General features: G+C 40.1%; 1 protein-coding gene across 1 annotated transcript in view; it reads left to right on the top strand.

Moving 5' to 3' along the window:
- The window catches only part of HECW1 (HECT, C2 and WW domain containing E3 ubiquitin protein ligase 1), a 350,139-nt gene that overhangs the window by 267,976 nt on the left and 57,004 nt on the right, over positions 1-25,159 (top strand). Inside the window, exons 14-21 of the mRNA XM_067550377.1 lie at positions 2,925-3,046; positions 6,062-6,247; positions 7,561-7,695; positions 14,184-14,289; positions 14,577-14,673; positions 20,662-20,745; positions 21,942-22,051; positions 24,327-24,447. Coding sequence (XP_067406478.1) covers positions 2,925-3,046; positions 6,062-6,247; positions 7,561-7,695; positions 14,184-14,289; positions 14,577-14,673; positions 20,662-20,745; positions 21,942-22,051; positions 24,327-24,447 — 961 coding nt within the window. The remainder of the gene's footprint in view (positions 1-2,924; positions 3,047-6,061; positions 6,248-7,560; positions 7,696-14,183; positions 14,290-14,576; positions 14,674-20,661; positions 20,746-21,941; positions 22,052-24,326; positions 24,448-25,159) is intronic.

The following is a 25,159-nucleotide window of genomic DNA, read 5'->3' as shown; positions in this document are numbered from 1 at the left end:
AGGACCCACACTTCAGTTTAATGCTCTGCACTGAGATGGTTTAGTAATAAGATAACAAATATGTCTATTAACAAAGAAGATAGGTTTACGTGTTCTCAGGTAAGAGTGAAAGAAATAGGAAAGGTTACCAACAAAACATGCCTTCTAGTGACTTAAACTTAATTCTAGCAAGTTACAATCTTGGTTTAGACAAGGTGGGTGAGATAGCATCTTCTATTGTACCAACTTCTATTGGTGAGAGAGAGAAGTTTTCGAGCCACACAGAGCTCAATAGGTTATCTTTCTCTCACCAACAGAAGTCGGTACAATAAAAAATACTATCTCACCCACCTTGTCTCTTGAATACCCTGGGACTGACACAGCTACAACTGCACTGCATAGAATCTTAGTCTACGCAGATTTCTCACCTATAGTGAATCCTGAGAGACTTCAACCCCCTTGATTGAAGGATCATAGTTTCTCAGATTACAAGAGCTCTGCTCTCTTATATCCATCCAGTGATAGCTTATTGCTTCATTTTATATCTTGCCAAAGTTCATTGACTCTGAGGCAGGAAGGCTTCCTGGAGAGAGTGTTAAATAGTTGTCTCTCCCCACTTGCTCGCCTAATGGATTTGTTTACCTTTCATGTAACTGTCTCTTTCATTTTCTTTTGTCACACCTTGCTTCATTTACATTGGAGACACCATCAAGTTAGTGAAACAACATTCCTTTGTCTAGAACAGGCTGCGTTGAGGCAATGTCTGCCACATACATTTTAGGAACACATTTCCAGCACACATCTATAATTCTTTATACATCACCCGTATGGACAACACACAATAATATCAACGACCAATATGTTACCATTTTGCATATGACACCTTACAGGACACCTTTTAGATACAGATTATGACAACAGTGAGTTGGGGCAATGAGTATGTCAGGTTGCTGAGAGTTATTGTATGGTGTGCCCTCTGCCATTTAGCACAGAGGGGCTCCCTAGGCTCACAGAGATTTCGATATTATGGACCAAATTTCAAAAGGCCAACCTCCCTTCTACACGCATATCTTGTGCCCACAAAATTTTCATTCACAGTTTTGCACCTGCAATTGAACAATAAGTGCAAAGCTGAGTGCTTGTGTTGCTCAATTGCTTGATTGCAGGTGCAAGTCACGTAGGAAGAAACACAAGCACTGAGACGTGGCACTTGCATTTCATTTTGTGGACACAAAAAATAGGTGTGTATTTAGTTGGTTAAACTTGTGCCTCCAACATGAGCAGTCAATTCTCAGCCCTTTTGAAAATTCATATCTATGGCAGGGTTGCTACTCAATTATGTCTATTATTACATCTGTCACCTTTTTTTCCTCCTTCTCCTGTGTTTGCATGCCACTACTGGCTAGTCTTTATTAGCGGGAAATAGGCTGCATAGCCTCTGATTCAGTTCTTTTTGTGTCTCCTGGAAGAGGAATGACTATGCAGAGTGAATATTTAATGTGCACTTTTCTAAAAGTAGCTTTGTTAAATATTCAGTTTGTCTATTATTATTAGCCTGAATCTTTATTTCTTTTTCCTTTAAAATCACTGTAAGCCTTAATCAAACATATTTCACATGATATTTAACCACTTTTGCACTCATTTATATTGCGATTTATATGATTCAGTTTAGGTGAACTACTTCTATATGGGAAATCATACCTGATCCTTCCTGCTAATAGTTAAATTGAGATGGAAATGGTATATGATTTGTGTTCTATTACTACTTACATATTACTTGTAATAGTAAATTGGATGCATGTTTACAATCGACATACAGTATTACTACATACAGTATTACTTTGGTTACTTACATAATAAAATATTAATAATAAGGCTGCCAGGAATTATTCACATAAATGGTGCGCTGGATTTGATTTAATATGTCTTTTCTTTCCTTTTTGTATACAAAAAAAACATTTGGCTGTGATATATGTCTTTTTAATGTATCTTTGCTAAATATATTGCTTGGCTGTGGGGAGAGAAAAAGTCACAGTTTCTTTCTCATGTGGAACCATATATAAAGTGCCAAGAATGAAATTATTAAACTATGGTAGAAACCTCACTAGAATAAAAAAAGATGTAGCATATGCTACCGACTTTTTAATGTAAAGAAAAATCCACAGGGATGCGTGAATGGCCACAAACAAAGGTGTACTGTCATATCCTCAGATGGAATACATTGGTTTAACTCCATCAAAGTCAGGAGAACTATATCACAAAGTATTTTTCCACAGTCTTAAGTGGACAGAATGATAAAGTGTAATTATAGATAGAAAAGTGACTGTCAACATTGTATCATGTAGTTCTGTATTCATTCTCTTGATGACTTCCTCATCAAATTTGCTCAGATTGCAACTCAAAAACTGATTTTGGTTTAAAAACGTCTACTGCAATCTGAGCCTGGATTCCAAAACTTAATATGTGTTCTTTCCACTCTAAAATCATCTACAGTAAGAAAAATTCCATAACCAGAACTTAGCTGACAGTATTGGACCAGATCTTCCACTGGTGTGACCTAGAGTTGTTATAGTGATTTATTGAAGTAAATGGAGCTATCCCAGTTTACACCAGATAAGGATGTGGCCCAGAATTTATAATATGCAATGTAGAAAATCATCCAGCTCTCACTCCTGTAACTGTATTGGTCCTGCAGTGTGAAGCACAGGGAAAACTTTTGTCATTCACATGAGTAGATATGACTCAAAGACGAAAGGAGAGCTGGTGCCATTTTTACATAGCCACTTCTGTGACCACAGCCCCACTTTAAGGTTAAAAAGAAATTGAGCAATATGGTTTGGTGCAGGGGTTGGTTTGATGGTACTGCCAGAAGAGATAAGAATGACACTATTTGTGTTGTATTTTCTGTTATGCGTACTACTCAGTTGTTTTGCTTTTATTTTCAGAAATTAGGAGAGAAGGGTCCCTTTCTCCAGTGAATTCTCAAAAAATCACCTTGCTGCTACAGTCTCCAGCTGTAAAGTTCATCACCAACCCTGAGTTCTTCACCGTGCTACACGCAAACTATGTAAGCACCAATATCTCACCATTTCACACTCCTGCCTTCTGGGTCAAAATGAAGAACTCTGGTCCTCTTGTAAAAGTGCACTGTGGGTATGTCTACACTGCAATGTAAGCCAGGGTTCAAATTCAGGCTCCAGCCTAACCCCTCTTCCATTTACACAAAAATCACGCTAATCCAGGACTCAAACTCAGGGTCCCAAGACCCCAAGGGGCAGAGGTCGAGCTGAATCAAACCAGGACACAGGGTTCAATCCCTATTGCTTTGCAGTGTAGAGACTACCCCATTGGACTCGTGCTCTGGGAGTCTGCCAAAAAAAAAGTATTCCACAGTCCCATGGGCTGACTTTCTTTGTTGTCTGGACACTCAAGTTTGGTGGACAGTCAAGTTTTCCTGCAATGCACCAGGAACAAAGGGCTAGAATGGCCACACTTTTTGAGAGCACTAGGAAATCTGGAATATGAGTGGTTGGACTTGGGCCCCCAGACTGTAGTGTAGATGCTGGAGCGCCATGTTGGGACCCGGGGTTCAATAATTCCTAAGCTGGGGTTACAAATGAATATAGATGCTCAAGCCGAAGGTTAAAAAACCCAATGTCTGCTAACTTGAGCTCTACTCACCCTGGGGTTATATTGCAGTGTAGATATACCCAGTGAATCCTTAATTCCCTGACTCAGGACTCAATTGTCCTTTATAGGAACTGGACCAGGCTGGATGTAGCATGCTCATACTACCCCATAGGGACTCTTGAGGGGAGTCTGCCTCGGGGACGGATTCTCTGACACCTCACAGGCCTGGCCCCACTATTTATTTCCTTTCAGAAGGTGCAGCATACTCACCATGTGTCTGGGCAGTTCTGTTGTGTGGTGCAGAGGGATCTGGGGTCATAGCCCTGCCTCCTCCCCACCACTTTTACATCCTTCTGCTTAAGGTGTGCAGAAACCTCTGTTGGATCCAGCTGCTCTGCAAGGCCACAAGAAGAGGGAAGGCTTCTTGTGCCCGCTGCAATTTTCACATCAAAAAGCAGGGCACCGTCTAGCACTCAGTGCAAATACAGACAAGGGATGATGCAGCTCTTTTGGATAAAATAAGAATTGAACCGAACCTACAGCAAACCCAAACCGAACTTCTCGAAGGTTCGAAAAAGTTTAGATAATTTTTCTTTCCCATTGTTGGAATGAAACTTCACTTCCTGCTTGCAACTGGGAATAAAAACTAACATGCAGTGAAAAAGGTTTAATTTAAGCCAACTAGGATCAGGAAATCTGAGAAATCTCCCTGGAAGAACCCGGTCTTCTGAGATTTCTACACCAAAGAAGTTTGGATAATATTTGGATAAACATCCAGATATCACTTCTGAGGCTAATCCATTACTAGTACTGATAGGTCTTCTCTCAAAAGGAACTTAAAGACTTTATGAGCTGTCTTGAAACAAGTCTTAGCTGGTACAAGGGACAGCTCACAAGAAGCTGAGTCTCAACTTCCTTTGTAAGGCCAAGGAACGGCTACATTTACTTTACAAAGCTGTCTCTGATATAGGAGCCAGAATAGCCTGTCAAAACATCTGTCAAGGCAGTCATACAAATTCCATTTGTGTAAAAAATAGTGTACCACATAACTCTAGACTTAAGGCCATTAAAACATTTTAACCACAAACTCCAATTAAAATTTAGAAGTATTAATTATGCCAGTGAAATTTGAGTTGGAAAATCTTATCCAGCAGTTAAAGCTAAAATGGAAAAGCTCTTGTTTAACAGATATTTTATTTCCCTGAAGGGAAAAAACTATGTGAAATTCTGGTTTCCCTCGTGTTGCTAAGTGAAATTGAAATGGTCAGTTGTAGCGGATCATGATATCACTTCTGTCATGCAGTATGCTAGGACCTCTGATATTTGCATTCATAAAACTTTCTTAGGTTGTAACATCTTCAAATCAGGGACCATACTACTTCTGTGTGTGCACAGCATTTAGTGCAATGGGGCCCCTATCCTGTTGGTGGCCTCTGGACACTGCTGTAAAATAAATATTAAATCATGAAAATAACATTGAAAAATTCATTTAAATGCACAGAAGGCATGAAATTGGAAGTTACTGGGTCAGATTCCACCCTCATTTACATCTACACACATCAGAAGTAACTATATTGGAGTCAGAGGGGGCCTTCAGCGAGCCAGTATGGCTCCAAAAGAGGGTGGCACAAGCAGGGAGTGGCATGGCCAAGGCAGCGTGAGGATGTACTGAGGCAGCACATTCCTTCAGTAACGTACACTAGAGCCCCCAATAGAAATTAATGCTGCCCTCCCTGGTGAAGCCCGCAGAGGAGGGCAGGTTACAGTAACATTACCTGCCCTTTCTTGAGAAGCATCCTCTCTGGAGTGAAGGGTCCCAGGATGAAACAAAGAGTTGTCATTCCACGAGTAATTTACATGTCCCTGTGCCATCTCAGATGAACATGACCCATTTTGGCGCCTGATCCAAAGAGATATGCACAAGCAAACCTAGCTGCAGAATCATGGCCTGTGCATATTTCCAGGAGATGTATGTTAATATTTACTGTGAGCTACAAATAAACAGTACGGCGCATGTTTACTTGAATGGTGACACAAATACATTCTTATGAATGTTTTCACATCTGTATGGGATCATACATTCACATGAACCGTGCATCTCTCTGAGTATGTGATCAGTGAAGTAAATGCAATTGCATGTATTTCAGATGTGTGATTCTCTAGAAATATGCACACTTGCACTTGTATATCAAGCAATTTGGTGCTGCTACCTATACATGCCCACCATACTGTGCTTATAGTATATGAAGTTTTCAGATTTCCAGGTGGTAATTAGTTATTTTTAAGTCTTCACTGATAACCTAATGCAAAGCCCTCTGAAATCGATTGAAAGATTGCTTTTGATTTCAGTGGGATTTGTATCAGGCCTTAAGGTCGTATGTCATGTCTGCAAGCCAAACTCATTTTTGAGACACTGGAACAGATTTCCTTGTCCTGTGTTTTTCATGTCTAGAGTGCCTATCGAGTCTTCACCAACAGCAGCTGCTTGAAGCACATGATTCTAAAGATCCGCAGAGATGCCCGGAATTTTGAGCGCTATCAGCACAACAGGGACCTGGTAAATTTTATCAACATGTTTGCTGACACCCAACTGGAACTTCCCCGGGGATGGGAGATCAAAACTGACCAACAGGGCAAGGTAAGAGCACCAACACTATTAATCACTGGGTGAATTTCCATGTCCTGCTATGATACACCGGAGGTCAGACTAGATGATCGTTAAGGGTTTCTTGTGGACTTAAAATTTATGACTGTCTGGTTTGTACATCAGCGAGCAGACAGAATTATTCCTGACAGTGAAAAACCTTTGTCTTGGGTTTGGCCCCAGGAAATGTCATTCTTTATGCTATCTCCTGTCATCACATAAGGAGACTAAAAAGTGTGATCTGATTCATTCTAGCAGCCAGGATTATATAATGCTACACCAGGCATTGTTGATCAAAAAAAGAAATCCCACTAATCAGACGCTATTCAGATTTATAATATTTGACTTCATAAATTGAATAGGAACCACCCTGTCTGAACTCCTCTATCGCACACTTTAAGAAAGTTCAGATTTAGATCCACATCTCAGCTGCATGGACCTGATTCTGCTCCTACTCTCAGCAGTTTTGCAGCACTGTGACTCCACTGATTTCAGAAGAGTTATATCTGATGTGTGCCAGTGTAACTGAGAGGAGAAATGGACCCTGTGACTACGGACTCAATAATGGGCCAAACCAAAACATAGTCCAAACACCCACAAATGAGGTTGCATGTGGTATGAAGGCAGAACTTTCACCTAGTTGTCCAGTAGTACAGATGCAAGGCTAGGAAATTACCAAAATAAGGCTTGATCTTGAGGGTCTGAGTTGAAGCTCATTAGAAGTTGCAAACACTCAGCTCTTCTTTCTATAAGGCCAATAGTTTCTAACTGTTTGTTGTCCATTTAAAAGGAAGAAGTAATGCTGAAATATAAGGGTCAAGTCCTCTGTGATGCTGAGCACCTTTCAAGCCCACTGACTTTGCTGGGAATAAGGGTGCCAGCACCTTGCAGGGGGCACTCAGCACCTTGCAGAATCAGGCCCCTGCTCACAGTCAGAGATGTGCATTGCACCTAAAAATGAGGGACAAGCCCCAAAAGGGACGTAGCTGCTATTAAATTACAGTGACATCAATATGGATCAGTTTAAAGGAAGTTGGCAAGTTAGTAATGCTAGAAACAAGTTACTGTATGTGAAAACAAGGTAATATTGGACTAATAACTCATTGAATTGTAAATTGTGAACTATCATGACTGCAAAATTTGGCTCAGGCTATCTGCATCCATGAGGTTCTGCTAATTGGCCCGTGGGGCCATCACTTGTAATAAGCACTATTCCCTGCTCAATTTGTATGCTGCTTTCTCATCCTTCAACTCTTTCACCATGTTAGCTTCCTGCTTATGAATATACAGTATTCTTTTTATTACAGTCCTTCTTTGTTGACCACAACAGCCGTGCTACCACCTTCATCGATCCCAGGATCCCACTTCAAAATGGCCGTCTTCCTAATCATCTGACTCACAGGCAGCATCTCCAGCGACTTCGCAGCTACAGTGCCGGAGAGGTAACTACAGCTTTCAGACCCCTTTCTAAATATGATATATCTGCTAGGGCACATGACAGTTCTTATTTTTAGCTTTCAACAAGCAGATACAGCTTAAAAGCATTTGTAATTTCACCCCAAAAATCCCATTTGGCCCAAGAAAAATCTCAGCCCTGACTTACTGTTCTCCTCCCAGCTCCTCAATTTTAGTCTCCCTGAACCCTTAGTTCTCCTTTTCTCCTCATAAGCCTTCATGCTGTTAGCTCTGTATCTGCCACTGCTTTGACACGACTCTGCTGGCCCATTCACTCAGTGCGTTTGTCACTTCATGCCTTGATATTGAAGCTCCTTGCCCATGGCCTCCCATGTCACAGTCCAGTCTGTTCAGAATGCTACAACACACCTATATAGGCAACCAGTATACCCACCTGTACATCACCCTCAAGCTGAAAAGCTCAAGCCTCAAGGCTCTGAATCTGCTACGGGATCACTCACTGTGAGTTCAGAGCCCTTCATGGCCAATGCCATGCTCCCCAACCACTTCCGTGATCTCATCTCTTTCTGTATCTTCAGCTGCTCGCTCTGCTCTGCCAGTTATGGATTTTCATTCATTCCCCTATCCCCACCTTCCTTTCTCAGAGAACGATCCTGTGCTGCCCCTGTCCCAACTACTTTGTATAGCTCAGTCTGCTCACTTCCCTCTGGCACAGATTGGGCCTGATCCTTTGCTGGGATAAATTGGAATAGCTCCATCATCAGCAGAAGATATGGACAACCCTTCACCACTCCTAACCTATTGCCCTCAGATACTCAGACACCTTCTTACCGTAACATCCATTGCTGTAACTTGAGTGTGTTCTGAGATACATGTATGAACGTCTTCCTACAAAATGAAGTGTTTTGACTGTGCAAGAGGAAGATTGGGGGGAAAGAGAAGTACATTAAGGCAAAGAAAGCCTGAGATCACATGATGTTGCCCTAGTGTGAACAGCAGATCCATCTGGGATAGTGGAACAGAATGAGGACATGAGAGGAATAACAGCAATGTTTATCTGACACCAGTCTTTTGCACACTTAAAAGTGTCCCTTATCGCTGAAGGGTTTTAATAGATTGGTTTGTGACTTTTTATCTTTCAAAGGAATTGTAGTGGTTTCATATTTCTTTCTTTCTAGAGAATTTAGCTAAAGGCCTGCCAAAGCAAGTTGTAGGCATTTGACCCTCCTTAAAGCAAATCAACCGAATTGGTAAGACAATGGAAATAGATTTTGAGGGAAGGCCCAGGGTTTGAGGTTCTGGCCTGGGCTTTAATAAAATCACACCATCCATTACAATCATGGCCTGACAGTTTAGCAGCATGATACTTTTACTGTTCACTGTGACATTAGTATCTGATAAGATACTCTCCCTAGCATGTATAGTGAGGTATGTTGAGATGTGTTTCCATGCTGCTAGATTACAGCTGATAGGTTTTATGACACAGAAATCATTTTAAATTATCTTTTTTCTTTTGCATGGAGATAACATTCCCCCTGCACAGTGTGGAGGGGATGACAGGAGCATAAATCCCCCTCCAGGCCCAAACGATGGTGGAGACAGGTGCACCAGCATTTCTCTCCCACCTATCTGCAGAAATTTCTCTGCAGGAACTGCACCTGGGAGAGGCTTTGTAGGGTTGGAGGGGACAGGTTGGCAGTGGGTCACAACCAAGGGAACAGCTATTGTATTCATCATCATCTCCCAGAAAACAAGCAGATACATTCCTAGGAGAGTTAATATTGATTCCATATGAAGCTGTACCACAATGGCTAACAAACAGACTAGGAATTCAAAATGCCCTTTCCTCCTTAATCTGTGTAAAAAACTAATTCTGAAACACCTTCCCATTCCACGCCTCTCTTCCAGGGTACAAAGCACCCATGAATTTATGACCCTAAAATTATTCACTCATATTCCTGTTTTTTTTCTTTTGCAATGAAGTATTTTCCTAAATTAAAGACCCCTGTAAAGGCTTCTGATGTCCATTTTTAAGCTTCTTGATCTTCAGTAGCATTACGTAGTTTATCCTATAAAAATTGTAGTTTTTCAACAGTCACAATTTTGGAGGCAAGGGAATCCATCTTCCTCTTTTTACAGAGCAAAAATGTCAAGGCTAATCCCAGCTACCCTTTAAAAGACTTAATAGGCCAGCTACTCAGCTAGTGTAAATTGGTGTTGTTCCATTGAAGTCAACGGCTAAAGACCAGAGGACAATCCATGCCTAGAATCCTGCTACACCTCCAGAAATCAAAACAGATCAGTAGCAATGGTGAAGTGTCATCGTTCTCTCCAGTTGGCTTCCCTTCTGGAATGGCTGCTGCCATTGTATGGCGACAGGGCATACTAGATTTTATAAATTTACCCTAAAAACAACAGGTATAAATTTGAGCCAAAACCAGTGGCAATGGCCACCGGTGGTGGAGAAGCAGTAAGAGGGATAGCTGGATTTTATATGCTCACCACCATAAGCAGTGATGGACAGGGGGCAGAACTCAAGTGAGCAGCAGCTGCACATTTCTAGTGATGACTGCAATAAATCACAAAGTGAAAAGAAGACAGAAGAGAAGCTGCCACAGTGGATTTGGGCACTGATGGAGTTCTCAGATATCTGGTTGCAATCTACACGGGGAAAGCGCAGAGCTCTTAACTCAGTTCGGTATAAATCTGTCAAATTTTCCGGCACTAGGTGAGTCAGGATGCTAAAGCATTAGCATTGTCACTTTTTTAAAAACTGGAAAATAATCTGATAATCTGAATTAATTGATTCAATTAGAAAGTCAGGGCAGACAAGATTGTAATTAAACTATGAATTGGAGCTAGTAAAGATAATTAGACTATTTGGAATTTTCCTACTACCTAGTCATAGCTACCGATCAAATAGGACCACTTGTGAGAGTAAAATTGCTCATTTCTGTAAGTGTAATGTCAAGGCCCAAACATGGCAAAACCCAGCCAGTGATGGCTAATTGATAACAATGGGAAAAGAAGAGGAATACAATTTACAAAATTGGATGATTTATTCTGTAAAGTTGCATGTGTAACTGGCTAGTTCTGATACTTAATTTTATTCATCTTGTACTACTTGGCTTTTTTTTTTTTTTTTTTACAGTGCTTTTGTTTCCTTTTAATTCATTTTTTCCATTCCTCCCCCTCCACCAACACATCCCCTGCATCCCTTTCCGGTTTGGGAGAATAGGATCAGGTATATGGGCTGAAGCAAATGGCACAGCAGTAGAAAGCTAACAGAAAGAAGTGAGTTTTGAGAAGGGATATCAAGATGAGGACTGGATCACTAAGGATGTTACAGGCACAGGCTAGTGAGGAAAAAGACATGATGGTCAGGTGTGGGAGAGAGAAAGAAACAAAGGGACTAGGAAGAGGAATGAGCACAGCATGGGCACAAAAGAGGGGAATTGTCTTATAAAAGCATGAAAATAACTGAACTCTGCTAGGGCTTGAGGAACAGAACAATGAAGGCAGAAAAGGTGCATTGCAGCTCCTTGTGTTTTCAGAACAACTATAGGGTTAGATAAAGTTATTTATGTTGAGAGGTGGCTATTATTACAGCCAAACTTTTCATTACCCCATGCAGCTTTCCAAAATCATTGATCCAATACATGTTGTTTAAAACAGCAAAAATCCCCACAGGATTAGTTGTTGTTTAATGTAATTACACCCTGGATGACTTCCTGGAGAGTTAAGTAATAAACTTGTCTTTAAAGACAATGGATTTTGCCAAAATTATCACACCAAAACGTTAAGCGCTTTGGGTCTGATTCTTTTCTCACTGACACTGGTGTAAACTGAGACTGACACCACTGAAATCAGTAGCACTATATCCAGCTAAATCTGGTGTTTGGGCAATGAGAAGCAGGCAATTTCTTAGGGAGGAAAAAATGTACAGTGTGCTGTAGCAGCAGTTTTGTGTTTGCAATTACAGCACATTTAATTAGTGCCGGGTTTTTTCTTATTTACCATATGTAATGATTACTGCCTCATTACCTATATACATTTTTGTGTTTTATACATTACAAAGGTGACTTGTCAGTCCCATTTAGCAGCTATGTTTCCATTTGTAGCCGCTTGGAAGACCTGGTATTTGGCAGTAATACTGAAATGTGATTGGCCTTGTCCAGAGCTTGGATTCAAAGCTAAGCATCTAAAATACTGGAATAAGGGCCATTTCTTTCTGAAATTATTGCCAAGCACTACAATTTGTTGAATCAGAAACAATAAGCAACTATCAGCTCAGCATTTGGGGAACTGGTGTTTTCATGCGTCTTTGGCCTGATTCCAATCTCTCTCTCACACTGATTTGTTACTAGGATAGCTCCATTGGCTTCAGTATAAAGTTACTTTGGATTAATACACATGTTAAGTGAGAGAAGATTCAGTCTCCCCACTACTTTCTCTCTTTTATTATTGTTATTTGTGGCAGAGGTTTACAGGAAAGTTAAGCTCTATCTATTCTATAAAAATTAGATATTTGTCAGCAAATATTGACAATATTTGTCAGCAATCTGTCGATACTTATATTACCCTCACTATCTGAGCACTTTCACGAACATTAATGTATTTATCGTCACCACATCCCCGTGATGTAGAGAAGTACTATTATTCTTATTTTACAGATGGGAAACTGAGATGCAGAGAGACTGAGGGCTTGACTACACGGGAACATTCAAAAATTAATCCAAATTAAATAATAATGTGCATTTAAAGTGGATTAATTAAATTGCATTAAACCCCATATATGGGTATTTTATTCAGAATTAAAGTAGCCTTAATTTGGTTTACTTTAAATTGGAAGTGAATTCAAATAAACCAAATTAAGGCCACTTTAATTCTGAATGAGGGTGTTCATACAGGGATTTAGTACAGTTTAAATTCACATCTTTAGTGAATTTGAATTAATTTTCCTGAGTGTCCTTGTGTAGATTTACAAAGGTATTTCTGCTCCTAAAAATGCAGATTATCAGTGCCTGATGGGATTTACAGAAGAAACTAAGCAGGTTAGGCACCTCAATTCCATTGAAGTCAGTGGAAGTTGAGTGCCTAGCATATTTAGATGTTTTCTTTTAAATTCCACTAGGCATCTATCTGCATCTTTAGGAACCTAAATACCTTTGTAAATTTGGCCCTAAGTGACTTGTCCAAGGTCACACAGAAAGTCTGCGGCAGAGCAGGGAATGGCTCCTCCTCCCTTTGCACCTTTCAAACTAGTGTTGGAAACAGTTTAGTTGGCAGTAGGAACGAGACAAAACCATTTTCAACATCACTGCAGAAAATAAGATTGAAATTTTGTGGAATGTGATCTGTCATGCTTTTGATGGCAGTATTTATCTTGTCTATGCTGGCAGCTTTTTTCTACAGTTGGGAAAAATCCAGGGCAAAGCATAGCTGACAATCACTGTCAACGGTGGGTCATTTTCTTGATGTAGACAAGACCCAAACACGGACAGTGTTGGACACTTACTGCTTCTGTTTATCCACACTTTGGGGTCTGTTCTCTTTTCGGTGCATACACATGCCTTTGATATATATTCATGCAAGTTTTACATATTTACTTCTGGGAGAATACTACCCCTTTCTGTTCTGATATATCTTTTCCTCATGTTATTCCAACAATAATTTCCACTCTGGTATGCCAAATGAACATTTTAGGGTCAAATTAAAAGAAGTGTTCTTTAATTTTTTTTCTCAAAAATTGCATGCCTGTTTTTACGTGTATGTGACATTTGCATGTGGAAATGTAATAATAGAAAGCAAAGGCCTGCTCTACACTTGAAAAATTTTAATTGTGTAGCAAGGTTGGTTGGGGTGTGATTTTTTACTAATACAGTTATGCATGTAAAAGATGCAGTTATACTGGTATAAGGCACTTTCTGCCATTATAGTTTATTTTGCTTTGTTGAACTGGAATAAGTTATACACCACTATGAGCACTTTTATACCAGTATGACTGCATCAACACTGGATGGGGGGAGAGGGAGGATTGCTGCTCTAGCTATGTTGGCATAGCTAAAGAGGCAAAATTGTATAGTGTAGACAAGGACTACTGGGGTTGAATAACCATGTGCATTGATTTGCAAACCCAGAATTACATGCCTCTTAGAAGCTGAACATCAGAGTGCAAAGCCATTCTTTTCTTCATGCAAACTTGTGCCTAAGTTATTTGAATGATATTAATATTCATGTTGTTGATTCCAAGTGTAATTTCTCTAAACTGAGACCATGCAGCACACATCACAGCTTTAGAATATGATGTTAAAAATTGTGACCAATAACAATAAAAAAAAAAAAAAAAAAAACCCAAACATTGTTCCCTAAACTGGGTTAGTCAACCTCATGACTCTGGATTAAAATCATAGAAGTTAAAAAGATATCATAAAAGTTTTTATTGACTAATGTGAAGATTCCTTCTGCTAACAATCTATTTACAACATTTCTTTCTTTCCTTCTTTCATGCTAGGCATCGGAAGTTTCCCGGAATAGAGGCATTTCTCTGTTGACCAGACCAGGCAACAGCCTAGTAACAGCCATTCGAAACCAGCACCATCATGAGTCATTACCTCTGGGTAAGTAGGGCCTTCTTTTTTTCTTTCTAGTGGGGCTCCTCAGGAACTGTTTTAGGACTATTCAAAAACCATATCCCTTATCTAGCTCTCTACCAACTCTGCTTTAATGAGGAACCCAGGGATAGTATATCAGTGGTGATCACACTGTATTACTGTATGCTTTACTGTATATGCTATATTATCATTGTTTAACAAGTAATTTTCAGTAGCTCATTTGTCATCATCTCCAAAAATTGTCACTTGTTGCTAGAGTAAAGAAAAGCTTCCATGGCCTTTATGTATTCCAGCTTACAATGACAAGATTGTTGCATTTCTACGCCAACCAAACATTTTTGAGATGCTGCAGGAGCGACAGCCAAGTTTGGCCAGGAACCATGCACTCAGGTATTGCACTCTTTAATCCTGTCCCCTCTGCCAAAACTAGCTTTGTAGCCAGCAGATGGGGTGTTCTATGGGGCCTGGAAAGAAATAAATCCTCCCCCTCCTGGCCACAGGGTGGTCGTTATATCACTCCCTGGCCATTGCTGCACCATGAAGTAGTAATTCATGATGCTGATGCTTCGGCACCCGATGCTTTGTAAGGGTGGTGGCTGTGGATCTGTATAGCAGTGGATCCACTGACCTCACTCCTGCTTCTCCTCTGGTCTTGCCTGTCTCTACCGTTCAAACTTAGCTACAGGGATATCCAAGGAGCTACCTTGGAGAGTGAATTCTTTGCATGGGCTCCTCAAATTCAATTCTAACCAACAGCAGAGGAGAAGTGGTGGGGAGGGGCGGGGGGGGGGGGGAAAGCAGGACTGGCCCCATAACCATTCACATTAATATATAGCAATGATAACAAATGGGAAAGTCAATGGAACCTAGGCTCCAAAGCCACTTAGGTGTTTTGAAAATTTCAACTTTTATGTACACAGTGTAAACGTGTAGACTCAGGTCCTTCGCTATCGGTGAGGAGTGCACAGTACAGCTTAGCCTTGAACCTGCTCTTACTATGATGGTCCCCATCACTAACTGCCAACGTATCAGACAGCAGCTGCTAGTGGCTCCCAAGAGCCCAAAACAGCACCCAGGGATCAGTGGGACACAGGGAAGCCCAGCCACTCTCCTCTTTGCATGAATCACATCTCCAAAGTCAGGGCAGTACAGTATGGGATCCTCTAAGGGTGTGCCTACACTGCAATTAAAAACCCACAGCTGGCGCATGCCAGGTGACTCAGGCTTGTGGGGCTCAGACTATGGGGTTGTTTAATTGCAGTGTAGACTTCTGGGCTTAGGCTGCAGCCTGAGCTCTGGGATCCTCCCACTTCACAGGGTCCTAGAGCCTGCAGGAGTTCCCAGCCAGTTACTCTGGTTGTAGAACCATAATCCACCAACTGTGCAGTGCCCAGGAAGATCTGGGTCATATACTATCTCTGATACATTCATCATCCAAGAATGAACTTAAGTGAGCTAGATAATGGGCGACACCAAGAATGCTGAGGTGTTTAATGCCTCCTTTGCTTCAGTCTTCACTAAAAGAGTTAATTTTGACCAGATACTCAACACAATTAATATTAACTAAGGAGAAGGAACCAAGCCACAATAGGGAAGGAACAGGTAAAAGAATATTTAGATAAGTTAGAGGTATTCAAGCCAACAGGGCCTGATGAAGTTCACTTTAGGGTACTTAGGGTAATAACTGAAATAATCTTGGAACCATTAGCAATTATCTTTGTGAACTCATGGAGAACGGGGTGACTCCTGGGTGTGGACACTAAGAGGGGAAGCACAGTTATGCGTTGAAAAACAATTGTATGGTGTGACATTGGCCTCTAGGGAAGCCATGCTGAGAATCTTAAACAGGGCAAAACTGCAAAGAATGGGGCAGGCAGACTTCCAATACTGGTGGTTTTTCCTCCATAAGATATACCAAGCCAGCAACAACCAGCTTCCGATCACCAAATCTGGTTATTCAGAAGATAAAAATACAGTTCCCTTAAAGTCACCCAGATCTCTTGCCTCTATCGAGATAGCCAAGTCAAATATGATGGGGATTACTGAAGATCTTTATCCATCATATGTAAAAAAAAAAAAAAAAAAAAAAAAGTTCTACCAATCCCAAAGGACTAGACACATTACCAAATAAGACAATGAATAGATCAGATCTTATCGAAATACAGGCTTAAAGCCAATGCTTATTAACTAAACTAATATTTGTGAAAAAAAAGAAAGAATATTTGTTAAAAGATCATATACATACAGATAAATCGGTTTCAATTCAAAGTAGAGATGATAACTGAGTTGCAAAGTTCTTAATTTGCAAAAGTCTCTAGAAATTACCCAAACGGTTTGGGGGTCATCAGTCCTATTCTTTGCAGTTTTGCCCTGTTTAAACTATCTCAGCGTGGCTCCCCTAGAGGCCAATGTCACACATGGATTCTTTTTCATGTTATTTTCATCATTTGTGACACTACTTGTGCTTCTCTAAAGAAGCAGAAGAATATTATCTCTACCCTCTAATTCCCTTCTTTTCCTTGTTCTCTTTTTATAGTTCACCTGTCGGCCTTCTTGTTTCATGTTCTACATTTCAGATATACTTTCTCTAAAAGAAGAGTTAAATCCTTGTTAACAGGATTTAAAACATAAAAAGGTGCCCTAGTTACAGTGGTTACCACTGAAGAGTCAACATTTGTCAACAGAGTCTATATAGTTATACTTATTTTCCACAGGTGTCCAAATAGAGGGAAGAATTGTGTTATCTGTGGGAATACACTGACTACACGATGGCCACTATATTTATGCCTCAATGGCAAAAACTCTATAGATCTGATATTTCCGCCTACAATTACCATCTTACTCTTGAGAGGTCTTGGATGAAATCCTGGCTCCATTGAAGTCAATGGCAAAATTCCCATTGATTTCAATGGCACCAGAATTTCACCTCTTGACTCTAGTAGTAGTGCCATGGATGAAGTAGCCCTATATTTTATAGAAAGATAGGACCATTATTTACTAAATTATACTCCCTCTGTCACTTTTTTTCCTCTGAGGTCTTAATGTATTTAAAATTCTTTCCAGAGTAATTAAACCATTTGATGCCATCATGGCATTTCACCCATTCCTTTCATCTTATATACAAGCGGTGAAATGAAAAAGAAAAAAAAACCCAGAATGATAAAAGCAAGTAAAATTTTAAATAAATGGTAATTGTAAGGATTAAATTAATCTTATGGGGCTAGATCCTCATTTGGTGTAAATCAGCTTCACTCCATTGTCTTTTATGGGGTGATGCCAATTTGTACCACTTGAGGATCAGGCCCAGGGATTCAATAAATGCCATGCTGTAATCAGCACAACCGAACAGAGAACATCCAAGTTTCCCAGTGAGATTTCTCTCTGAGAGTTTTGTTGACTGATCATTTACCACAAAGACAAAGAGTTCTTTGGGTGTAAAGGATTAGAGCTGCCTCCAGGAGGAATGAAATGCTAATAGACTCAGAGAGAGAATGAAAAATGCCTCCAGTACTTAAGATATACATTTTTGTAATTGAAATTTTTTATCATCGCCATCAAATTACTCCAGACTTTTTTCACTTCTGTAATTTGAGTTCTTATCCTTTAGAGAACAGAAAATCCTTTTCTCTCTTTTTCAGCACAGAACAAAATTGACTAATGATGGAGACTAGACAGCTTTGTGGATATGTAATGAGATTTGTAAAAGGATATTGAGCCCTTCACCTCTAGGTTACTGCTTTGTTTCCACCTTAGGTCAGTAGTGATCCAAAGCTACTGTCCCAATGGCTGTTCATCAACCTTTGTGGAATGGGTTTGGTGGTCTTAGACCAGTTCCCAGCAGACAAGCGTCTATCTCATACAGGGCTCGATCCTGCAAGGCACCTAGCATTCTGGCCCCAGTCCAGCAAAGCATTCAAGTACATGTTTAGCTGTAGGAACAAGTAGTCCCAATATTTGCCCCGTTAATATTGGAATGAATGATGTCTCACTGAACCAATCACATACTTAAAAATTGCTTGATCAGGGACAGAGTGCTCAGCACGTTGCAGCACTGAGCCCCGAACAACCACCCTTACTGGCACTAATTTACATCCAAGTTTGTATTCCCAGCAGAGAGCCCGGTGATTAAATGGCCATGAAGAATGATTTATTCTTTTTCTCCTAAAAGTAGTCCCTCTACATTTGCATTGAGGCACATTGTTAGGTGATGACTGCAATACTGCTCCCTATGTGCCATGATCATTGAGTGTGATGCTGATCTTACAGACAGTAGTTTTATACTGAGTAACTGCCATAGAATTATTTTTTATTTATAACGGTGTCAGTAAAATCAGAGTCAGGCTTATTCTGTTTCTAGAGAGGACTTCAGTCCCCAGGACAGTCAATTGAGCAACTTTAATGAACAAAAACAACGAGAGTTCTGTGGCACTTTAAAGACTAACAAATTTAATTTTTGTAGGCATAAGCTTTCGTGAGACTCAGCTCACTTCGTCAGATGCAGAGGTAGAATGATACAGTAAATAGGAAACATAGATATACAAGTGCATAGAGAGCAATGGGGGAGGTGAATGGAAGCTGGGTACTTGAGGGCTAATGACAGTCATTGAGTAGGAGGTGAGAATGGGTGAGCAAAGCAATTTACCTCTTGTAATGAGAGAGCCTTTCCAAATCTCTGTTTAAGCCCAGTTTGAATGTGTCAAGTTTGCAGATCATTTCTAACTCAGCAGTTTCTCTTTGAAGTCTGTTTTTGAAGTTTTTTTGGAGAAGTACGGCGACTTTCAGGTCAGTGACAGTGTGCCATGGGAGAAGTGTTCTCCCACTGGTTTATGGATGTTATTATTTTTTATGTCTGATTTGTGTCCATTTATCCTTTTGCGTAGTGATAGTCCAGTTTGGCCAATGTACATGGCAGAGGGGCATTGCTGGCCCATGATGGCATATATAACATTAGTGGATGTACAGGTGAATGAGCCCCTTATGGTATGATTGATGTGGTTAGGACCAGTGATGTTGTCACTAGAGTCAATGTGTGGGCAGAGTTGACAACGGGGTTTGTTGCAGGGATAGGTTCCTGGGTTGGACTTTTTGTAGGGTGTATGGTTGCTGGTGAGTATTTGTTTCAGGTTGGGGGGCTGTCTGTAAGCTAGGATGGGTCTGTCGCCCACTGCCTGAGTGAGAGACGGATCATTTGCTAGGATAGGTTGTAGATCTTTTAATGATGTTTTGGAGAGATTTTAGTGGGGGACTGTAGGTGATGACCAGTGGGGTTCTGTTGTTTTCTTTGTTGGGTCTGTCCTGTAGTAGGTGACTTCTGGGTACCCATCTGGCTCTGTCAGTTTGTTTCTTTACTTCTCAAGGCGGGTATTGTAGTTTTAGGAATGTTTCATAGAGATCCTGTAGGTGTTTGTCTCTGTCTGAAGGATCGGAGCAAATGCGGTTGTATCTTAAGGCTTGGCAATGGATCGTGCATATCCCCAATTTGGATGAGATTTAAACATTTGACCAACATCTTCACTCATGAATGTGTTGAGAGACATGCAGTGGCTTTTAACTTTTTTTGTGGAAAGATGGAAATATGACAAATATGATTGATTTCAGTAATGTGTTCAGGGTGAAAGCTGGAGGCATGAAGATACGTATTGCGGACAGTTGGTTTTCGGTATAGGGTGGTATTAATGTGTCACATTAATGTGTCACCCTGGACACATTACACGATCCATTGTCTACAGCCAAGCCAAGTCTACCTCTGCATCTGACAAAGTGAGCTGAGTCTCACGAAAGCTTATGCCTACAAAAATTAAATTTGTTAGTCTTTAAAGTGCCACAGAACTCTCGTTGTTTTTGCTGTATACAGACTAACACGGCTACTCCTCTGGAACTGTTTTAATGAACAATAAATTCAGATGTAGAAATTATTTTAATTTTAAAATAAAATAATTGTCCTGCAAGTTTTATCCCAGAAATTTGAAGGTCTGAATAAGACCAACCTGGAAGTGAAACATGTAAAGGAAATGGTGTTACATGCAGTTCTGTTAAGGAAAGGTTGTATATTTGTGATAGCCTCTACAGCTTACATCAGTCAGTGTTGTCAACTGTAGCATTACACATAAGCTGTAAGGATAGGAAATCATCGTGCTCTCTAAAATGTGACTCCTGCTTTGGGGTCAAAATGCTGGTATGATTTAAAGAATATTGTTGTTTTATAGGGTTTGTTTTTCAGATTTGAAAATGTGTTGGGCAATAGGGTTATTTGTTTGCTATCTTTGTAAGAAGAACGAAAAGGAACTAGAGAAGCAGCAAGGAAAAAATAATCCATCCCGAGTTTATGATTTGACAATGAGGTGATTTCTTCTCCCCCTCCTGTCATTAATTTTCCAGGGAGAAGATCCATTACATTCGGACAGAGGGAACACATGGGCTTGAGAAGCTGTCCTGTGATGCAGATTTAGTAATTCTACTGAGGTAATCAATTTGAGCAAAACCTCTTTGTCACTCACAGTATGCAAGAAGCTGGCTGGCTATCTCTACCCTATGTTTTTTACATATTTTAGGTGATCAACAGAATTTGTTAAATCTAGGCTGATCTCTGCCAGAGCCCTATTGGGATTACACAGGGATTCATTTTTACTAATAGCCAGCTGCTTGTCATAATAATTCAACTACAATATATGTATTAAATCATACTTTCCAGAAACTAGTCCCCACTGGTGCAATGAACTTTACCCTCCAATTGCACTGAATGGTAAGGTTTTGGTTTTAAGGATGAGATTAAAAATTATGTTTTAAATTTTTCTGTAGCATTTTCAGAGGCAGAAAAGTGGTTCAGACCTTCCTGACTAACAATCAGATGCACTTTATAGAAGTGTCAGTTATGCCACTGGTAGTGCTATCTTATAAGCTAAATCACATTAAGGAAGAGCTGAACGACAGCAGAGTGAATAGCTTATTATTATTAAATTATTAAACCTTGTTCTTTATGTAATTTAGACAAAGCCTTTGTAATGTAGGCAGTGTCTTAGCATCTGTTGGAACTCCAATAAAACTAGGGCTTTAGAGCCCAGGATAATTTGATTTATTTGCCTCATCACAATAAAGGATTAAACTTCTCTGTTGCCCTGTGTTTATGCTAAAACACATGCCATCCAAGTTGATTTTGATTGGCGTTATACAGCCCACTCTATCTAATGCAAGAGGTGTACGGCTTGCTCCCACTACCTATATCTTGATGCAGATGGTCAGAGAGCCATGCAGTGGCTTTGGCAAAATATATGACCAATACAAATCATAGTCAAAAGGGAAACAATTTGTGTATCAGTGTGTATCCCCTGTTCTTGCTTTTGACCAGTGGATGTTGCTTCTTTATCATTGCCTCAAACTTTGGCTCATCCATCCAAGATGGCACAGTGTTGGCATGAAAATGCCTAATGGAACTCACTTTGGTATTCTAAAATGAAGATTTTGCTTCCTGAGGCCATGCCTGATTGGGAAGATCACTGTTTTATGCATCTGTAGGTACTGATCATTGCTTTGTAAGTGATGATCAAATGAAGGGCTGCCTAAACAGATCCTTATAACAGAATCCCACTGTACCACATTCTTGTGCTTCTTCCTGTGTAATGAACATAAACAGGGGCTCTCTCTATCATTTTTCCTTTCAGCCTCTTTGAAGAGGATATTATGTCCTACATACCCCTGCAGGCTGCCTTCCATCCTGGCTATAGCTTCTCTCCTCGCTGTTCGCCCTGCTCCTCACCTCAGAACTCTCCAGGTACATGGAGGGAAAGCAACACAAGCTCTTGTGTTCGTTGTGTTTCTCCATCTGATAATCACAGAGGGGCAGGTCTCAGCTGGTGTAAATTGTTGTAGTTCATTGACCTGAAAAGAGCTGTGACAGTTGACACCAGTTGAGAATTGGCTCCAGACAATATTTCTGCTGGAGTGTTTGGTTAATACACAGAATGCTGTCACTTTCATTTGTTTCATGGGACGCTGATGCTAGCAGCATGGTGGGGATCAGAGATTGTCCCAGGAGAAGAAAATATTGTCACAGCTTCCAAACGGTTAGGGAAGATTGACCTGGAAATGGGATTGTGTGTTCTGAGTCTAATTTATTGACATGTTAAGTACATTCATGAATATGGATATTAGATGGCAAAACCAGCGTGCAAATCTCATATGTATGACAATGCATTCCGAACTCCGGTAAACAGCTTTAGGCCAGACTTAATATCCAGTCGGACTGTGTTTCCAAAACTGCTCCTTCTCCCAAGATTCATAGATTTTAAGACTAGGAGGGACCATTAGATCATCTAGTCTGACCTCCTGTATGTCACGGGCCAGAGAATTTCACCCAGTTAGCCTGTATTGAGCCCAAAAACTTGTATTTGACTAAAGCATGTTTTCCAGAAAGGTATCCATTCATAGAAGGTTGTTTCCAAGTGCTTTGTGCCTCTGAAATATTGTCTGTGCTAAGGAAATTGAGCAGCAGATGTCTCTCTTTAACTAAAACACCCAACCCCAACTCAGAAGGAGGCTGAATTTGATCTGCACCATCCAACTGTGTTTGGTGATCATTTTGAGTGACATCCCAGGAATATGATCTTAAGAAATCAATGTAAGCTATTTTCAAAGCCACCTGAGTTATCTAGACACCCAGTTCCTATTAAACTTAATGGGAATCGGGTGGCTAAATCCCCTGAAGACTTTGGAAATATCAGTCTTAATATTTTTGTGAAGAACACTGAAGCCTTGTGTACACAGGAGATATCTTTGAAAAATGTCTTATTGTTACCACTGAATTTGCTGATTTCAAGCAGGGGTTAACTGCACCAATGCAATTTGTGGCTTTGATTGTCTACAGCAGGGATTTGTACTGACTATTGATGTAGTAGGGGCAGATCCCCAATTTGGATGAGATTTAAACATTTGACCAACATCTTCACTCATCAATGTGTTGAGAGACATGCAGTGGCTTTTAACTTTTTTTGTGGAAAGATGGTAATATGACAAATATGATTGATTTCAGTGAATGCATTATTTGTTCATCTGTACTACTGGTTGGGGCAACCCCTAATAACCAGTAATTACTTCTATTGTGTTGTGTAAAAAATATTCGACAGAATGATAGAAGCTTAACCAGGGATTCTCCTTCCATGCTGCATAAATGTGCCTTTCTGTTTTATCATCTGAGTCAAATAGTGATGTCCTTCCCTTGTTGCAAATGAGTCTTCGCAGATACTTTGTGCTTCCACTAAATGTAACATTTTTTACTTCTTGTGGAGGCTTGTCTGCCAAATTCCTTGTAAAAGGACTTGTTTTCATTGTCTCCTTTAAAGAGATAGGGGAATGGGATTTCATGGATCCCATTCCCTAATACTGATTGCTCTGGTGCTCATTTACACAACAGAACTAATTGACTGCTTTCAGAATCCACACTTCAAAACCAAACAGGTCCTGAATTGCTGAAAATCTACTGTTAATGTGAAAATGTAGGACTTTTTACTGACAGAAATCCTCTCCTATGTCACAAAGGTTTAATGTGTTTATAGGTGAATGTCTTTAATATACAGAAGATTAACCCAGGAAACCCAATTCCCAGCCAGGCCTGGGGCCCCTAGACTCTAAATAGAAGTACTGCTTTGGATCCAAAGGTTTAATCCTGCCAGGTAATGAGATCTCCTGTAAAATGGTGAGGAGAGAGATTTTCAAGAGTACAAATGAGAGATAGACACCTAACTCCCATTGACTTTCCATTCAGACTAATGGGCGTTGAAGGCTCAGGAAGAACAAAGGAACCATAACCATCATCCTGGTAAGATGATGCAGCTGTGCAGAAGTGTTGGGAACCACTGAATTATAGTAACTGATTTCTGTATTAATGTCAAGTAAAACATGAAAATAATGAGCACTCAGGAATTCTATATGTGCCAATAAAAGTTCATATAATATTTTCTAGCAAGTTGTGGCTGAAAACACCAGCTGTATAAATAAGAACCTCTTTTAAAGATTTTTAAACTCTAGGACTTTGCTCTTTTCCCTTCTAGGATTACAGCGAGCTAGTGCAAGAGCGCCCTCTCCTTATAGGAGAGACTTTGAAGCCAAGCTACGCAACTTCTATAGAAAACTTGAAGCCAAAGGATATGGGCAAGGTCCGGGTAAAATTAAGTGAGTATTACATCAAGTGATTAAAATAAGCAGCTTAGTCTTGTAGCCATGAATCAGGAGATTAATCTGATATATGAGAAGATACATCATTATCATAGGTCAGAAATGAAACATTAGATGATGTATCTATGCATTTTATCCAGGAGAAGTGTGTGTGTACAAACACATGCACACATATATATTTATGTAAATAAGAAAGTAGGCCAACAAGAGGGTTACATCTGGGGGGAGCTTTATCTCTCATGGATCCATTTGCTTCTACACTCCTCCTATACCTGTTTTAAGAAGATGTTGATATTTCTAACTATATCATGTGTAGAGAAATAACGTTAGACAAATGTTAATGATATTGGGCCAGATTCTGCTCTCAGTTACACTGTTATAATTCTGAAGTCATTTAACATGATGCAAATACTTTGGGTTTACTCTGAGTTGATATGTCACTGTAATTTAGGATGAAAATTTAGCCCTGATTGTTGTAGACATTGTCAGCTTGAATACTGACAACTCTCATTGATTTGAACTGGCAGTGCAGGTGCTCAGCACTTCTGAATATCAGGCCCTATCAATTGCTTTCTATTCCCCATTGCACCTAACTAGTAGTTAGACTAGCTCCTTTTTCACTTTGTTAATATATTTTTGGGATCTGACCCTGTAATTCTCTGTCACTCAGTTGTGGAGTTCGCATTCGAAACAGCCTGGTAGCTGGCTT

The sequence above is a fragment of the Emydura macquarii genome, unplaced genomic scaffold (genome assembly GCF_026122565.2).
Source record: "Emydura macquarii macquarii isolate MOO-44397 ecotype Brisbane River unplaced genomic scaffold, CSIRO-AGI_Emac_v2 contig_1263, whole genome shotgun sequence".
NCBI classification, from domain to species: domain Eukaryota; kingdom Metazoa; phylum Chordata; order Testudines; family Chelidae; genus Emydura; species Emydura macquarii.
This window is presented reverse-complemented; position numbering and strand designations above follow the sequence as displayed.